The 17,817-nt window shown below is 35.8% G+C and overlaps 1 protein-coding gene across 2 annotated transcripts in view; it reads right to left on the bottom strand.

Annotated features, from left to right (window-relative positions):
* The window catches only part of Dmc1 (DNA meiotic recombinase 1), a 32,613-nt gene that overhangs the window by 2,691 nt on the left and 12,105 nt on the right, over nt 1-17,817 (bottom strand). Inside the window, exons 7-12 of one of the 2 annotated variants that reach the window (XM_026411508.2) lie at nt 16,475-16,547; nt 14,583-14,674; nt 13,555-13,628; nt 13,313-13,427; nt 12,607-12,667; nt 627-743 (exon numbers count right to left, since the gene is read on the bottom strand). In XM_026411508.2, the coding sequence (XP_026267293.1) occupies nt 627-743; nt 12,607-12,667; nt 13,313-13,427; nt 13,555-13,628; nt 14,583-14,674; nt 16,475-16,547 (532 nt within the window). The remainder of the gene's footprint in view (nt 1-626; nt 744-12,606; nt 12,668-13,312; nt 13,428-13,554; nt 13,629-14,582; nt 14,675-16,474; nt 16,548-17,817) is intronic. The other variant, XM_026411509.2, reaches the window with a different exon arrangement.

Genomic DNA, 17,817 nt, shown 5'->3' with positions numbered 1-17,817 from the left:
TTGAGATCTTCCTGTCTCAGGCTCCCAAGACACTGGATTACAAGTGTATACCATCATGTCCTGTGTTTACAGTAAATTTTTAGAGATGCTGGAAGCTCCCTAGAACATAGCTGTATGTATTTTGGTCTTTTATAGGGACAGGTGATGAAAAACAAGTGCTCTACCACTGAGCACATCAACCAGCCTATAATTCTTAATTAAAGTACAGTGGAAAATAAATGATATCATATTTAGTATATCCTGTACCACGAGGATTAGGGAAAGGATCTCTGAGAAAGTGATATTTACTGAAACCTGAAAGCAAATGCCATTAATGTACAAAGAGAAAGGAGAGAATATTTTCCCATACTCTACTTCGCTGGCACTGTGCACCTTTTAATTGGAATTGATGTGATTTCATTCTTTACTTCACTTTGAGAGGTCAGAGACCAAATATATGTGTCAACGGAAACCCTGGATCCCTAGGACCTAGCACACAGTATAACTTCCCAATCATTGCATAATTTTTTGAAAGGAAACTCAAATATGTAGCATCTGCCAGCAGAATAATTATAGCCTCTCAGGAGCAACAATTCTGTTTAAAACTATATGCACAAAAATCTGATGAAGAATAAGAAAATATTTACCTGTCATAAATCTTGGCAATTCTCAGTTCTCCTCTTCCTTTGCGCAAACTTATTCTTGTTGTTGAAGCATGAGCCAGAATGTGTCCCCCAATGGGTTTTTTTGGGTCTGCCTGAAAGCTGAATTAATAAAACCTCTATTCAGTCTTCATGACATGAACTATACACATGAGTATTTGCAATTACAAGGCCACCTGTCTGTGGAGTGTGGTAGGAGATGGAGTAGATGTGTATTCTAAACAAGTAGAGGCCTGTTCATAAACAGTGCTGTGTGGCGGGGGTGGAGCTACTATCTACCCTATTACCATCTAGTTCAGATTCCTGAGATTCTTATGACAAATAGCTCATGTTTTGTTTGACTTTTTAAGAAGAAAATACTATTGAAAAATCACAAATAAAATATTATTCACTGTCAGGATAAACTTGAGATTAAGAAATTTTATTCTTTACAAAATACAAAGACTGTATTTATTTATCCCTTTATTTATGAAAAATATTTCTTAATGGCCCATTAAGTGTCAGGCACTATTCTAGTATAATGGACAAGAACTACCCAAGCTGTCTCTGTTAAGCTGTGTACGTGAAAGCAGATTGAGAACCTCTTTTGTTCAATAACTGTGTGATGGAACCCTTCAGTGCTGTGCTGGTCATGCATTTGAGAATGATGTTTGGAGTATCTTTTGTCTTTATTATTGTTGCCTAAAGTTTATTTCTCTAAATAAGGATATTTAAGAAATAAGCTCTATGATTCAAGAATTCAAAAAACATTATAATGAAGGAAGTTATAAATACCATTGTACTCATCTTGAGAAACATAATCATAAGGGACTATTACATGGCAGGAAATGAGTTTCTTTTTTTTTTTTTTTTAAGAGAGAGTGAGAGAGGAGAGAGTGAGAGAGAGAGAGAGAGAGAGAGAGAGAGAGAGAGAATGAGAGAGAATTTTTAATATTTATTTTTTAGGGCTGGGGATGTGGCTCAAGCGGTAGCATGCTCACCTGGCATGCATGCGGCCCAGGTTCGATCCTCAGCACCACATACAAAGATGTTGTGTCCGCCGAGAACTAAAAAATAAATATTAAAAAAAAATTCTCTCTCTCTCTCCCACTCTCTCTTTAAAAAAATATATATATATATATTTATTTATTTATTTATTTATTTATTTATTTTTTAGTTCTCGGCGGACACAACATCTTTGTTGGTATGTGGTGCTGAGGATCGAGCGCACTACCGCTTGAGCCACATCCCCAGCCCCGGAAATGAGTTTCTTAATGACTCTAATGGTAAATCTTTTTAAAAAGCCTAGTTGCAAAAATCCTCAACAAAGTACTAGCAAATTGGATCCAGCAGTATATCAAAAGGAGTATACACCATGATAATGCAGAATATATCCCAGGAATGCAAGGATGGTTCAACACAAGTAATTACTAATTCATCATATTACTAAAATGTGGAGGGGGCAGAAACTAATATGATCAGCTCAACTGCTGCAGAAGAAAACCTAGAAATCATTAATAAAGAGAACTGAGTGTAAACTAACTAGCTATACTTGATCAAAATAAACTATGATTAAAATAGTATAATAGCTTTAGCTCTGGGAAAATGTAGTTTTAAGTTAACTCAAATTGTGCTTGCTCCATGATGTTCAAGATTCTTGTTACTCTAAGCTTGAGGCTTGGTGTAGTGAGAATGTGGCTGATTGGCATGAGGTTAAATATGTAGGTTGTAGGTTGGTGGGGAAGAAGAAGTTCTTGGGTAAAGGAGTCTGCTGACATAAACTACTGTTTGATTAAATGGCTCAGAGGTTAAGACCAGAAAATTCCTGGCTGGGATGGATGAAATTGGTTAAGATTCATCAAATATAAAATATGAACAAGAACAGTTAATTTTAAGTGAAACACTATCAAGAAAGTAAATTCAGGGACTGGGGTTGTGTTTCAATGGTAGAGTGCTTACATAGCACTTTGGGGCACTGGGTTTGATCCTCAGAACTGCATATAAACAAACAAACAAACAAATAAGGGTATTGTGTTCATCTACAACTAAAAATATTTTTAAAAAATAAAGAAAAGAAGGGGCTGAGGTTGTGGCTCATTGGTAGAGCGCTTGCCTTGCACATGTGAGGCACTGGGTTTGATCCTCAGCACCACATAAAATAAATAAATAACTAAAACAAAGGTACTGTGTCCATGTTCAACTAAAAAATTTTTAAAAAAATAAAGAAAGAAAGAAAAGAAAGCAAAGCCAGGCAGTGAGGAATCAGAAGGCTGGGCTGCTTTTCCAGCAGCTGCAGGTTCATGAAAGCAATCAAGTATCACAGGAGGATGAAAGAAATGAGGAAGTGGGTTGTCTCCATAATGCTTACAGATCGATGTCACTTTTTTTAGTGGAGTGGCTCTCAACTTTCTGGGTCACTCCTTCCTGTGGGTGGTTCTTCATGGTCTTAAAAGAACCCTGCAAGAGCTGGGGTTGTAGCTTAGTGATGGAGCGCTTGCCTCCTACATGTGAGACACTGGGTTCCATTCTCAGTACCACATAAAAATAAATAAATAAAATAAAGGTATTATGTCCACCTACAAGTAAAAAAAATCAATCCCAGCAGCTTGGGAGGCTGAGTCAGGAGAATCGCAAGTTCAAAGCCAGCCTCAGCAATGGCAAGGTGCTCAGCAACTCAGTGAGACCCTGTCTCTCAATAAAATACAAAATGGGCTGGGGATGTGGCTTAGTGTTGAGTGTCCCTGAGTTCACTCTCTGGTACCAAAAAAAAAAAAGAGAGAGAGAGAGAAAGAAATAGAGCCTGTGTTCTAAAAAGATGGGCTGTTTTAGGCCCTGATGGTATTCTCAGCTGGGCTCTGGACACTGAACCTGCAAACAATATAATGATTTATGCTTCTGTAATGCACTGTTCATATTCTGTTTTTAGTACTGTTATTCACTTACTTCTTATATTCCTTCTTGCTCCCTCTCTTACTGTCTATCACTAAGTTTCTTAAGAGCAAACCACATTGCATTTAGTGTGTTAGCAACCAGCTACAAGGTTGGTGCTCACAAATGTTTTCTGAGCCTAAGATATCAAATCTTCAGAAATTCTAAGAATATTTGACTTCAGAAAGAATTAGTGCTTTCACAGTAAATAGATAAAAATAAAATTTAGACCAGTTAGAAAGTTCCATTTGAGGAGACAAGAGAAAATAGTCAGGGTTAGGGTTAGCTAAAAGGGCAAATGGGGAGAAAGAGGTCTTTATTTAATTAATTAATTTGTTTGTTTGTTTTTTTGGGGGTACTGGGGATTGAACTCAGGAGTACTTTACCATTGAACTACATCCCCAGCCCTTTTTATTTTTTATTTTGAGACAGCGTCTTGCTAAGTTGCTGAGGCTGGCCTCAAAATAAATGGCTTTCCTCCTGCCTCAGCTTCCTAAGTTGCAACAGCTGTTATTGCTTCTCACAGGCTGTCTCAATACTACTCAGTGATTCTCCTCCATGGTTAGTTTCACTTCTCTTTCCACAGTTATCTCCTTAAGCCCCCTTTTCATTCTTATCCCTTCACCTAGGATGACACTGCCTGCTACTTCATAAAGAAAACAAAGGCCCTTGGAGGGAAGCTCCCTCAACTTCCTCTTCTTTCTACTCACTGTGAGAAATAGAAAGTGGTGGACCAATTTCAGAATACGGTTTTTAGCCTTAAATATAAAATTACTGAGGATATAAGAAAATCAGTGTAAGAAGAAATAGAACAAATGGTTACCAGCAGTTAGCATCTGATTGTGACAGATTCACAGCCCCTTGACTACAGGAGGGGAGGGGAAAGGGCCTTCCTGACCAACAAAGATAAATGTCATACATGCCAAAATGCACTCAATCCCAGAAAGGCCTTCCCACCACAAGAGAACAAAATAGGTTGGAATAACTAAAGATATATTTCTTTAAATAACCTAGGCAAGGTTTGGGAAGATTGTGCATCCCATAGTACTCAGCCAATGAGGACCTGGTAGGGGTATTGTGCTTTAGGGGATAAAATACTGATTGTAACAACTCTGGGTGTAACAATCTTCCAAGACCGTCATTAAATTAAAGCCTCACTTTCTCCTTTCCTTTGTCCCTCAGTCCATTCTTTGAGTTGGACATGTGAGTGTGTTTCTCACACCCATCACTGCTATAAGTTGAATCTTAAATGTCTCTCAGAGACCCATATGTTAATAAGGGATTGATCCCCAAAGTGGCATCATTGGGAGGTTGTGAAGCCTTTAAGAGGTGGGGCATAGTCAGAGGATTTGGGTTCCTGGGGGCATGCCTTTGAAAGCAAACATAAGATTCTGGTTTCTTCCTTTTTCTCATTTTCTTTCTAGTGATAAGGTGTGGTTTTGCTTTGCCGTAAATTCCCTGCCATTGACATCTGACATACCCACCAGAGGCCTAAAAGCAATGGGTCTGCCTGATCATGGACTAGAACCTCTAAAACTGTGAGCTAAAATAAAATATTTCTATTTTAAGTTGATTGTCTTAGGTATTTGTTATAGTAATGGAAAGCTAATATTCGGCCTATGTATTCATTTACATTTGCACTCATTTTTCCCTCCTTACCTCTCAAATTTCTTTTTTAAAAAGTTTCTTATTTAAGCAAGTCTTCTTATACCTCAGTGCCTTTGCACACACTGTTCTCTCTAAAATGAAAACCTTGTTCTACTGGGTTTGCTCATGCAGCTCCTACTCATCCTTCAAGGGCCATTCCTTCTAGGGACCCTTGCCTGATCTTCTGTCCCCTGTGTGGTCCTCTGGCACAGTGTGTATTTCTCTTTTAAAGCGTACTCCATTATTATACTCTCAATCCTTGTTCATCTTCATAACTCCAGTGTCTAAAAAAGTGCCTATAACGTAGAATGTCCTACATTAACATTGTGGAATAAATTCAGAGAAGATAATTTGGCTCTCCCTGATCTAGGTCTTTCTGGACACATTTGTGACATCTCTTCAAAGAAGCTTTAAATCATGGAACTTTTGAAAGGTACTCTGACAGAAAGGTAAATATAAAAAGAAAATGATCCCTCACCACCATTAAGATAATTCTCCATCCCCTGGTCATGACAAATAACTTAAAGAAGAGCATGAAGCTGGAGCTTGTAGATGTTCTGTGGTTTTTTCTATGTGAACTACTGTCAGCTGTTACTAGTGTGATGCCCTATGCACAGAAGAGAATAGGTGCTGCTGCTTGTCACCGATTATTACAGGTGAAAGCCTGAACATTAAGAAGGTTATCTCTAAGGGAGATGGACTGTATGGGAAAATAAATTATAGGATTTGCAAAAGGGCTAAGGAAAGCTATAGAAAAGATATTATAGGGATAAAAAGTTATCAAAAATGATAAACTGAGATGTTAATCAAAATAGACTGTGGGGCTGGGGATGTGGCTCAAGTGGTAGCGCGTTCGCCTGGCATGCGCGGGGCACTGGGTTCGATCCTCAGTACCACATAAAAATAAAATAAAGATATTGTGTCCGCTGAGAACTAAAATAAATAAATAAATAAATATTTAAAAAAAATAGACTGTGATACAGCATAAAACCTTAGACTTGAGAGAATTTCAAGTCAATTCAATTTTGTTTGCTCTATCATGGTAGGGTATTTAGGATTCTGTGTAGAATTTATGGCTTTTAATGTTTATTACAGGTCATCAATATTTTGATAATAAAAAAGAGTTGGATTCTCCTCCAGCAAAATGCATATATGCACACACATAAAATTTTCATTTAAGTTTAGAAGATTCATGAACCTCCCCTATGGTGTACATGAATATTAATCATAATGATAACCAAGAGTTACTGAGTCCTCACTATGTGACAGACATTATTTAAATCATCTAATTTATTTCCCTTTGCTTGGGCTCTGTATTTAGTAAATAATTACAGATTAAAATTTGGATTCTGATAAAAGTCTACCTACATGCTTACTGGTCACATGAACTTCAAATGTAGTTACGTTTTTCATTATCAACAAACTGGTTTTCTGGTTTTTTCATTGAGTTGCATGAACTTAATTAATGTGAGTCTGCCCTGGAGAAATGCATTAGTTCTCAGTAGACTGACTTAATAAAATCTCTGGCAGCAAGGCTGAAAATCCTAAATCATAGTCAGGTAACCAGAGTAGTGGATATGTCCCTGCAAAGCCTCTCAGGTGACAGGATGCCTGCCTTCCCTTTGACAGGTACAACCCTGGTGTACTGTATGGCATATAAGCTTTGGAGTTCAAATTCTGATTTGTCAGCTATGTGACCTCAGAAAAAAATTATTCAGCTATTCTGTTTCTTCATTTTATATAGGCAATAATAACTGTACCTGATAGGACAGTTATTAAAATAATTGAGGTAAAGCAGTAGACCAGTGACTACACTTGATATTATTATCTACTTTCCTAATCCTTACCCCAACCTGATTACCTATTTATCTTGGGTTAGTTACTTACTTTTAGAAACCTCAGTTTCTTTCGTGGTGAAATGGGAATAAAAAGATCTTACCTTTTAGGGACGTGGTGAAAATTCAAGATATGTTTAATATGATCCATTGGGAGCCTACTATGTGCCAGGAACTATACCTGGTCATTTATACACATTAACTTTAACCTCAGCAATCCTGGCACATAAGAGATCCTCAATAAATGAAAACTATCATAATTTAATTAAATGATTCAGTTTAAACACTCACTTTTTCAATGAAATGTAGACTAAGAAATTTTTCTTCATGTGTCTTTGACCTTCTTGAGTATTCTAGCAACTAAGTCTTGAGGTGAAGTACAAGAAGGTGTAATAGCATTTCACATTCTTTAGAGGGCTTTAATTTACTTCTATTTCTGACCAAGTTAAAACAGCACCAGAAAACCACCCACATCCCTTCATTACCCTATTCTCTATTTTCTCTTCTTTAATGTTTTCTTTTCCCTTACTTACTTTCCTCATTTTCTCAGAAGACAGCGAGTACAATGAGGAGGAGGAAGAGACGGGTGGATATTAGAGATAAAGAGGGACTGAGAGAGATTATTCATTTCTCCCACTCTGGTTGAACAGAATACAGAATATTATATCATTGAGGGTAGTTCTGTGTTGACCCAGAACATTCTGGTTTACCAACTTCAAATTAAGATGCTGGGGACATGAGGTACAGAGTTATGGATGGGGTGAGATGGGAGGCTTCATGGTGAGACTGAAGGAACATCAACATCAGACACCTGGGTGCAAATCCTGGCTTTCCTAATTTTTCTTTTTTAAACGTTGTGACTGAGAAGTATTAAATACTTTGAGCCTCCATTCCCACTTTTATAAGTGAGGAATACTTATAATACCTACTCATATTTTGGTTGGAGTATGGACCCTGAGAGACAGAGGCTAGGGCAAGCCTGAGGATAACAGGCACTGGTGCTTTTGACTTGTAAGGGTCAAGTTTATAGATGGCATTTTTGAGAACAGGTCCATAGAGGAGAGGAGGGCTGAATGAACTAGCCCAAGAAGGAGGAAGCTTTGATATTAAGGGAACATGGAGAAAAAAATAGGACTGTCAAGAGAGAAGAATTTGGGGGGATAAAGAGATGCATTTTTAAAAAGAGTGTTATGTTTAAGAAGTTTGTTAAGTAACACTTCCCTCTGTTTGCTCCCTAAAATATGTGAAACACACAAACAACTCCCCCCCCTCAAAAAAAAAACTTACATTTTTTTCCCAAAAATTTGAAGATGGAATTCTAGTTTTTTGTTGGGTGGAAGGAATGTAGCCACATATTGAAATTGGGTTCACAGAAAAGACAAGAGAGACCCATGGAGGCTGAGATACACTGTGGTCACATATAAGATAAGTCATGAAAGTACCTAGCAAAAAATCATTTTGGGGGGAGAAGAAGTTCAAATAGTTTAAATGCTTTATAAAGAGTCACTTTACTAGTGACCCTGGTTTAATATTTTTTTTTTCTCTCTAAACATATCACCTCTTGATTTATGCTAAGGCTGTGAATCAGTAGGTGACATGCATGGGGAATAAACTGTGCATTTGTAAGCCTGCAAATGTTCTGAGGTGACTTTTTGTTTTAGGAAAACATACACAACAGAAGTAGGTGGCAACTTCATGGTCTTATTTGTTGTTCATGACATTATTTGCCCCGAAGTGCAGCTTACCAGGCTGCAACTGACTTGTTATTTCCCAGGCCTTCATCAGTTGGATCATTTCAGTTCTAAAGTCTGTATCTGTGAGCCTTGTCTAGGAGCTGCTGCTCGCTCTATCGTATGGCAGCTCCACTCCTCTATAATTTTGTTCCTTTTTAATACGATGTGCAATCAAGTATAATGCATGGGATATAAGCCTCAATTATTGTCAGTGTACTTAGGGACTCATACCAATTATAGTGATATTTCTCTGACAGGCTCCAGGCGAGCTGCAGCTTGGAGTTCCTCAACACAGAGAAACAAAGATATTTTCTTTATGGGAGGTTTTTTAGTAGCATTTGAAATTCTTTAGTTTAAAACTGTCCTGGCTTTTTTCATTTAGATGTAGTAATTTTGTGCTTTATAGGAAGACATGTATTTAATCTGTACTGTTATAATTTAATATACTTTAGAACATACTAATTATAGTGAACCTTGTTTCCTTACAACTCAGCTAGGTGGAAGAGATGTTTCACAGCAGACCTATCCAGCAAAAATACTAGCCTTTGTTACCTTCTTTGACTGCTACTTAGCTCTCTTCACTACAAATCTCCTCCTCTTTCCAACTCATTCTTCAATTATTAACTTTCTGTCATTTCTTGATTTCTCCTTTCATCATCTTTAAGAGTTAATTCAAAATGGTTTTATTCTTTTTGAAACTTTCTACAAATATAAGAAAAAGCACCCCTATCTGACCTAATTTCTACCAATTTCCTTTGCCTTCCAACTCCAGAGTGACAGTTTTGGCCTCTTCAATGTTCCCTCCCCACACCTGAAGACAGAACATTGCTCTTTAACTTGTGCTGTTTTATTTGAATGCAACCCACTTCCTCCCTCTGAGCAAATGAGTCATTTTTTCTTTTTAAAGCAAGCCTTTAAAAATCTTCCATTTCTCTTAGGTTTAAAATTATTCTTTTTGTGAAGTACTTTATGAAGGTTGCTTTAGGCACTCAAGGATTATACTACTGACAAAGTACAACGTACCAAGAGTTTAAAATGTCGGATTAGATGGACAACACTTATCCTTCTTCTTCTTTTTATTATTCTTTATGGAGGCAAATGTTTACAATTTTGTTTTATTTTGTTCTGCAGTACTGGGGATTGAACCCAGGAGCTCACATGTGCTAGGCAAGCAAGCTGTACCACTGAGCTACTTTCCAGATTTTTAAATTTTCTTTTTGAGGCAGGGTTTTTGCAAAATTGCACAGTTCTTGAACTTACGATCCTCCTGTCTCAACCTCCCAAGTAACCAGAATTAAAGTGTGTACCTCTAGGCCTGACTAAGGGGTTTTGTCTCTTGGTTCACTAGTGAATTATTTCCCAGAATCTCAATTACATAGATTTTCAATAAATATATGTTGAATTAAAAAATGATTGATTTTATCCTCCTCAATCTTTTTTTTGTTTTGTTTTTGTTTTTGGTGCTAAGGATTGAACAAAGGTCTCCCTAAGCATGCACTGTACCACTGAGCTAGAACCTCAGTTCCCTTCTTCATCTCTTTTAACTTTCTTAATAACATTTGTATAGTTAATAATTATCATGTTGAAATCTCTTGTAATTAAGTAGAAAATACTCATAAAAGGTATTGAAAATGAGAAATGTATTAAACTGCAGAAGATGCAACAATACTTTTTAGAAAAAGCCTAAAAAGAGACATTCATTTCAGTACAATTTATAGAATTTACATTAGCATATCAAATATCTTCTAACATATACATCTGCTACTATATAATAGGTTGCCTTGGTTTCAAAGTAATACCACTTCGTATTGCAACCATTAAAACAATAACTGATTTAGGCATGAGATACTAAAATAAATGGTGAAAGCTATTGCAGAAGAAGATATTTACAAAGCTTCAGATTCTCACCCAATAAATTACTTTTTATGAAAAGAAATTTTTGTCTTTTACACTGAAGAAATCTCATGAATTCCATCTCAATCACATGATCAAACATCCTAAAAATGTCACAAACTGCCATCATGTGCCTCCTGATATGATATACTGAGAAGGTAGGTGTATCACTTTTAGAGTTTTTCTGCCCAAAATGTTTAACATTTCACTTATTTATTTATGTATTTATTTATTGTGGTGCTGGGGATCAAACCAAGAGCTTGATGCATGCTACCACTAAGTTACATCCCCAGCCTTAGCATTGTAAATAACAACAAAAAAATCAACTCCAAATTGAGGATGTTGCAAAATTGCTCTTAAAAAATGTCAGTGCCATAAAAATTGAACAAAGGTTGAGAAGCTGTTCTGACTAAAGAAGACTAAAGAGATATGACAACTACATGCAATACATAATCTTCAACTGATCCTAAACTGAAGGTAAAAAAACAAAACAAACTCCTTTAAAATGATTTACATACAAACAACTACAAAGAACATTATTATAATATCTGGAGACAACTGTAATATATATTATCTTTGTTGTTGTTGTTGTTGGGGATTAAACCAAGGGGCACTTTACCACAGGGCTACATCTCCAGACCTTTTTATTTTGAGACAGGGTCTTGCTAAGTTGCAGAGGCTGCCCTTGAATCTGCAATCCTCCTGCCTCAGCCTCCCAAATTGCTGGGATTACAGACAGGCATCCTCATACCCAGCAAGACACTGTATATTAGATAACACTACTATGCCAATCTTAAATATCCTGATTATGATAATTACATTGTAGTTATGTAAGTGAATATTCTTGTTCTTAGAAGAGATAGACTGCAGTTCTAAGAGATAAAGATTAATGGTGTCTGCAAATAATTCTCAGTGATCAGAGGAAATAAAGTAACTCCTTACAATCATTCACACATCAAAATGATAATACATATGTATGTGCATGTGTATGTATGAGTGTGTTTGTGTGTATGGACAAAGAGATTTTATAGATACATACATACCAACACATACACATACACAAAGGAGAAAAAATGAGATAAAATGTTAATTGATGAACCTGGTACATTGTATACATATATATGAGCATGGGTGCGCGCGCGAGCACACACACACACACACACACACACACACACACACACATATATCTTGCACCTTTCCTCCAGTTAAAAAATTTCTAAAGAAAATGTTCTTTAAAATCATTTAATATCACAAATTTAGGGTTATTTTGACTGCCTATTCAGATCCATAATGCTCAAAATTTAGGATAGTGACAACAAACTTTTCTTTATATTTTCTGCTTTTACTATCCTATTTGATTTTTCCTTATCCTTCTGTTCCCTGCCATCTTCCACACAGAGCCATTAGTAGTTCTGTTATGTGCATAAATACTTCAACAAATTCACTCATGTAAACTGAAATTGTTTCTCGAAGCAGGCCACAAATTCACTCATATAGACTGAAATTGTTTCTCGAAGCAGGAGGCTTCTCTCTAGGGCCTTTTAAAAAGATATCTCATGAATATCCTGAAGGAAGCCTGTTTTTTTAGTTTTTAGGCTAACAATTTATCAAGGTAATAGAAACCATTTGTGTATCTGGAATAAAAGCTTTTATTTCCTTAGGATTTTTTTTTCTTATTGTCTTTCATTTCGCCTTTAGTCATAGATCAAAGTGTAGCCTGCAGTACTGCTAAATAAACACTTGCTTTAGTTTATAAAGAATTAGAGAAAAACAAGATTCCAGATAACACATAATATTTGCAATTATGAAATACTATGCATTCTGCAATAAATTGACTTGTGATATATTTGTACTCACATCAAGGGTAATTATTTTGAAATTATTTTATTCTACACTCTAAACCTCTTGATATTAACCTGTAAAGTACAAAAGCAGAATATTGGGGCTTACGTCATAGTTGCTCCTGGATCAGCAGTCATTTGATTGGTCACAAAAATAGCCACATTATATTCTGCATAAAGAAATTAAATTAAGAAACTTAGAGAAGGGTAATAAGAAGATAAAAAGTTCATCATTTAGGTTTCGGAGCTTAGGAATATTATACATGAATTTATTTTATAAACAAGATCATATTCCCATTTTTCATTGATAACAGAAATTATTTTATTTAAAGTTTTTGTTATTATTATCAAAGTCAGAATCAATATTTTAATTTTAAGAGTTGTATTTCTTTCTCTTTCTTTCCTTTTTTTTTTTTTTTGTGGTGCTGGGGAATTGAACCCAGGGCCTAGTGAATGCAAGGCAAGCACTCTACCAGCTGAGCTATATCCCCAGACCATGAGTTGTATTTCTTTAAAAAAATTTTTTTTCCTTTTTTTATTTATTAAAGAGTTGTATTTCCATGATGGTAAAAAAATATTACTTCCTGACATTATTCTGAGCTTCTCTGCAAAACATATAGTAATTTGGATAGTGCCATTTTATTTTAAAGATCTACCTTCTTAGAGCTGGGGTTGTGGCTCAGCAATAGAGTGCTTGCCTAGCACATGCAAGGCCCTGAGTTCGATCCTCAGCACCACATAAAAATAAACAAATAAAATAAAGGTATTGTGTCCAACTACAACTAAAAAATAAATATTAAAAAAAAAAGATTTACCTTCTGAGATTTTTTGGAGTCGTGACAACATCTGGGCCAATTTTTGTTGTCGTTCAGCCAACTCTCCACGACCACTGAAATCCACTCGAAAAAGTGCCATTATTGAATCAATGATCTGCACAGGATTAATGTAAAATAAATATACATTCAAAAATAGGAGGAATAAGTCCATTAAAATATAGGAATTAATAGAAAACCATGGTAAATAGCTCTGAGAGTGAGCAATATTTAAAAGCTTGTACCAGTAGCTTGAAGATGCCAGCTTCTTCATGGAACTTTGCTGCTACATAATCAAGTAGCTCCATCTGATGTTCACCTAATGGAAAATGCAGTGAGAAAACGTTAGAAAAGGTAGGAGCAGCACAGGCTAAGATCATTCGTGTCCCTGGGAACCAGGCAACAAAGAGTCCTTGAAGGATTCTCTTAATTATTTATGACTTTACTAAACATGATTGCATATCCTGCCTTAGCATGCATGGCAAATGCTACCTTATCCAAAAAGAATGTTGCTCTGGGGGCTGGGGGCAGAGCTCAGTGGTAGAGCTCATACCTCACATATTTGCATGAGGTCCTGGATTCAATATCCAGCAACATACACACACACACACACACACACACACACACACACACACACACCTCTGTATTTCAAAGACAAAGAATAAGAAATTATTTGAGGGCATTTTAGTACCTGAGGACTTAGCAGATGATAAAATTTGTGGGAAAACTAATTTGAAGAAAAGTTAATAAAACAAGGAAAAACAGTCCAAATTTTGTGTCACTCAATTGTAAATCAGTGCTGTCAACTTTTTAAAATTTTTAAAAAAGAATGATATGTATTTAAAAGTATTAAACTATAAAATTTATCCCTAGAAACTCTATTTTAGTGGATAATTTTAAATCACAGATTTTAAAAAATATTTACGTTTTAGTTATTTTATTTGTTAATTTTTATATAAGTTGACACAATATCTTTATTTTATTTTTATTTGTGGTGCTGAGGATCAAATCCAGTGCCTCACGCATGCTAGGCAAGCACTCTACCTCTGAGTTACAACCCCAGCCCCAATCCCAGACATTTTTGACCAGAAATAAGGATTGTATTAATGATCTGTCATTACATTACAATTTACCACAAATTTAGTAGATTAAAACAAAACACATTTATTGTCTCACAATTTCCATGGGCCAGGAATCAGGGCATGACTCAACCAGGGCCTCTGAGTCCTGCCAACTTATAATAATCCAAACATCCAATTGCAGGGGCTCTTACTGGTATATGCACGCGCATACAGCACATTGTCTAGTACTGCATCATGGTCTACATTGAAGCGATCAGCAATGTCCCGAAGGCGATCTGGACGGCTGGAGTTTGCCATGATTAAGGATCCAATAAATCAATTCCAAAAAAAAGTTACACAACAAATACAAAATATAACACCTTAAATAAGTAAAGTAACAGAGCCAAAACTGTGTACATGCAAAAGTATTCTGAAGGATCCTAGTAACCACTTAAATTCTGTACCATATTTTATTTTTCACAAGTGCCTGAATTTACCTTATATAGTGTGATAACTATCATAGAAATGGTGAGGAGGTGGGGCTTGGACTGTAGCTCAGTGGCAGAGCACTTGCCTAGCATGTGTGAGGCACTGGTTCAATCCTAAACTCCACATAAAAAATAAATTAATAAACAAAGATATCTACAACTAAAAAATATTTTTAAAAGAACCGAATACCTCTTCCAACTACTGTATTTCTTCTTTCATCCACTGGGCAATTACATGTGCCTCACTCCCTTAGTATTTATTTGCAAGAAGCTTCCGTCACCTCACCCTACTGCAACCTAACCCCTGAACTTGCGATGACCAATATCAGTGATGTTTTTCAGTTTACAGTCTGTATTTTCAAAACCTCTCTCTCCCTCTCTGTATACTATTATTGATTATTCTCTTCTTCTTGAAATTTTCCTTTGCTTGGCTTCAACAACCAGATTGCATCTTACTCCTTTACCTCTGTAAGTTCCTCATTTTAGCCACATCTCAAAGTTGTGTTCTTAGTTCTCTTCCCTCTTCCAAGTTCTCTTCCTGCTTTGGTTAATTAATCTATATTTCTGGTCCCACCCTTCCTCAAGCTGAGTTCAGTACTTCCAACTGCCATTTGTATATCCCTCCTGTACCTCACATTAAGCTCATTAAGATGAAACATCAGGGCTGGCTCAGTGGTAGAGCACTTGCCTGGTACGCATGAGGCACTGGATTTGATTCTCAGCACCACGTATAAATAAATTAATTAAATAAAGGTCAATTCACAAATAAAAATATTTTAAAAAATGGAACATCACTTTTCTCTGAAACATAATCTTCCCAATTCTATTGTTAGCCTCATTATTCTCCCAATATCTAAACAAAATCCCTGCAAGTGGTTTCTCAAAACTTTTTTATCCAAAAATGCAATCATTAAATCCTGTCATTTTCCTTCCGTTTTTGTCCTTTTCTTTTTCTTTTTTTTCTTTTTGTCACTCTTCCACTTGATCAATTTCTCATTACTTGCCTAGATTTTTGCAAAAGTATGCAATTTATGCCCTCAGTGTGGTTTCCAAGCCTTTTGTGGCTAACCTTTCCAGCCTCGCCTTGTATTCTGGACTACTTCACACTTCTATTAAGCTGAAGTTCTTTCTGTGATTCAAACAGCTTCTGCCCTTCTTCCTTTTGTGTTCTTTCTCTCCATATTTCCCCTTTGAGGCCATAGTTTGAATGAATTAATAATCCTTCTATCTTCTATGAGCAAATTTCTTTGGAGAAGAGGATTAAAATGAATAAGATATAATTCCCTCCCCCCTCTCATTGTAGTTGAACACAATACCTTTATTTTAAATATTTATTTTTAATGTGGTGCTAAGGATAGAACTCAGCACTTTGCACGTGCTATATGAATGCTCTACCACTTTTTTTTTGTCGGTTTTACACCAATCCCACGTGGAAAATGAAAATCTAACTAAAAATTGATTTGAGAAGTTGACCAGTAATTGTTTTTCCCTTTGGCTTTTCTCATTATTGATGGTTTATGGAATGATTACAAAAATTACGTATTTCAAACAAACTCTCTGTTAGTTACATTACTATATCATATTGTGTTAGCATCTTGTTTAAATAAAAGGGTTACAAAGTATTTTCTGTATCAATGAAGATAATTTTTCCTCCTGAGTAGCCACCTGCTCCTGGAAGTTGAGCCGTCACTAGGGGGCAATTTAAAAAGTCAATATTAATAGGAGTAAATAAACTTTGTACTAATGAATATATAAATACACATTGAATTTATGCTGGTTGCAATTCTTTAGTAAATTTGATAAAGAAATAAATGATCCTTTCCAGGTGCAGTGGTGCACACCTGGAGCCTGGAATCCCAGTGGCTGGGGAGGTTCAGGCAGGAGAGTTCAAAGCCAGCCTCAGCAACAGCAAGGCACTAAGCAACTCAGTGAGACCCTGTTTCTAAATAAAATACAAAATAGGGCTGGGGATGTGGCTCAGTGGCCTAGTGCTCCTGAGTTCAAACCCTAGTACCCCTTCCCAAAAAAACCAAAAAAAAAAAAAAATGATCCTTTAGTTTCTAAAAAGTATGCGGTATTTTTCATTTTATTAATCAGTGGTGAAATAATAAGTATTCTGTGGGATAAATTAATTCAATAAAGAATTTCAACATTTTTCACTATGGAAAATACTCATACAATTTAGTTGTTCCAAAGAAATGGAAGTAGAATTCAAATTTTTTTTTTTGGAGGGGGAGGGCAATATTAGAGTTTGAACCTAAGGGCTTCCTCACAAATGCTAGGCAAGAACTCTACCATTGAGCTATATCCCTAGTCATTTTTAAATTTAACTTTGGGACAGGATCTGGCTAAATTGCTCAGACTGCTCCTGAACTTGCAATTCTCCTGTCTTAACCTCCCTAGTAGCTGGGATTATAAGCATGCACCAATGCATCTGGCTACTAATTTTCTTTTTTATAAGAAATAATGACAAATATAATTTATGCTCTATAACTCATTTAAGTTACTTTCAATTAATGTATGACAAAAATTTAAGATGAATTTGTTTTTCACACTGCAATAATTAACACTAGCGAGTTACTTTGTACCAGGTATGTGCATTATTTCATTTTAAAATAAATGAAATTTATTTATTTCTTTTTAAAGATTTGGCACTATCATTATTTCTATTTTACTGATGAGAAAAATTAAAGAGGCAAAGCAATTTGCCCAAGGTCACACAGGTATTAATGGTAAAGCCAAGACTGGAGTCAGACATTTTGATTTCCAGTTTTTGCTATGTAAGTCAAAGAAATGCAAAGTAGTGTCTTTGTGAAAAAGGAGATATTTTGCTTATTTTGTCTTAGGAAAATTGTTTTTAAGTCTCTCTTAGGGCCAACCTTACTTCACAGAAAGCAAAGGATTCTAGATGTCAACAGATTTTGTGTCATTTTATAAAATGATATAGAAAAGATGGAAT

This window comes from Urocitellus parryii, chromosome 5 (genome assembly GCF_045843805.1).
Source record: "Urocitellus parryii isolate mUroPar1 chromosome 5, mUroPar1.hap1, whole genome shotgun sequence".
NCBI classification, from domain to species: domain Eukaryota; kingdom Metazoa; phylum Chordata; class Mammalia; order Rodentia; family Sciuridae; genus Urocitellus; species Urocitellus parryii.
Note: the sequence above shows the minus strand (reverse complement) of the source record. Positions and strands in the feature narration are given on the sequence as shown.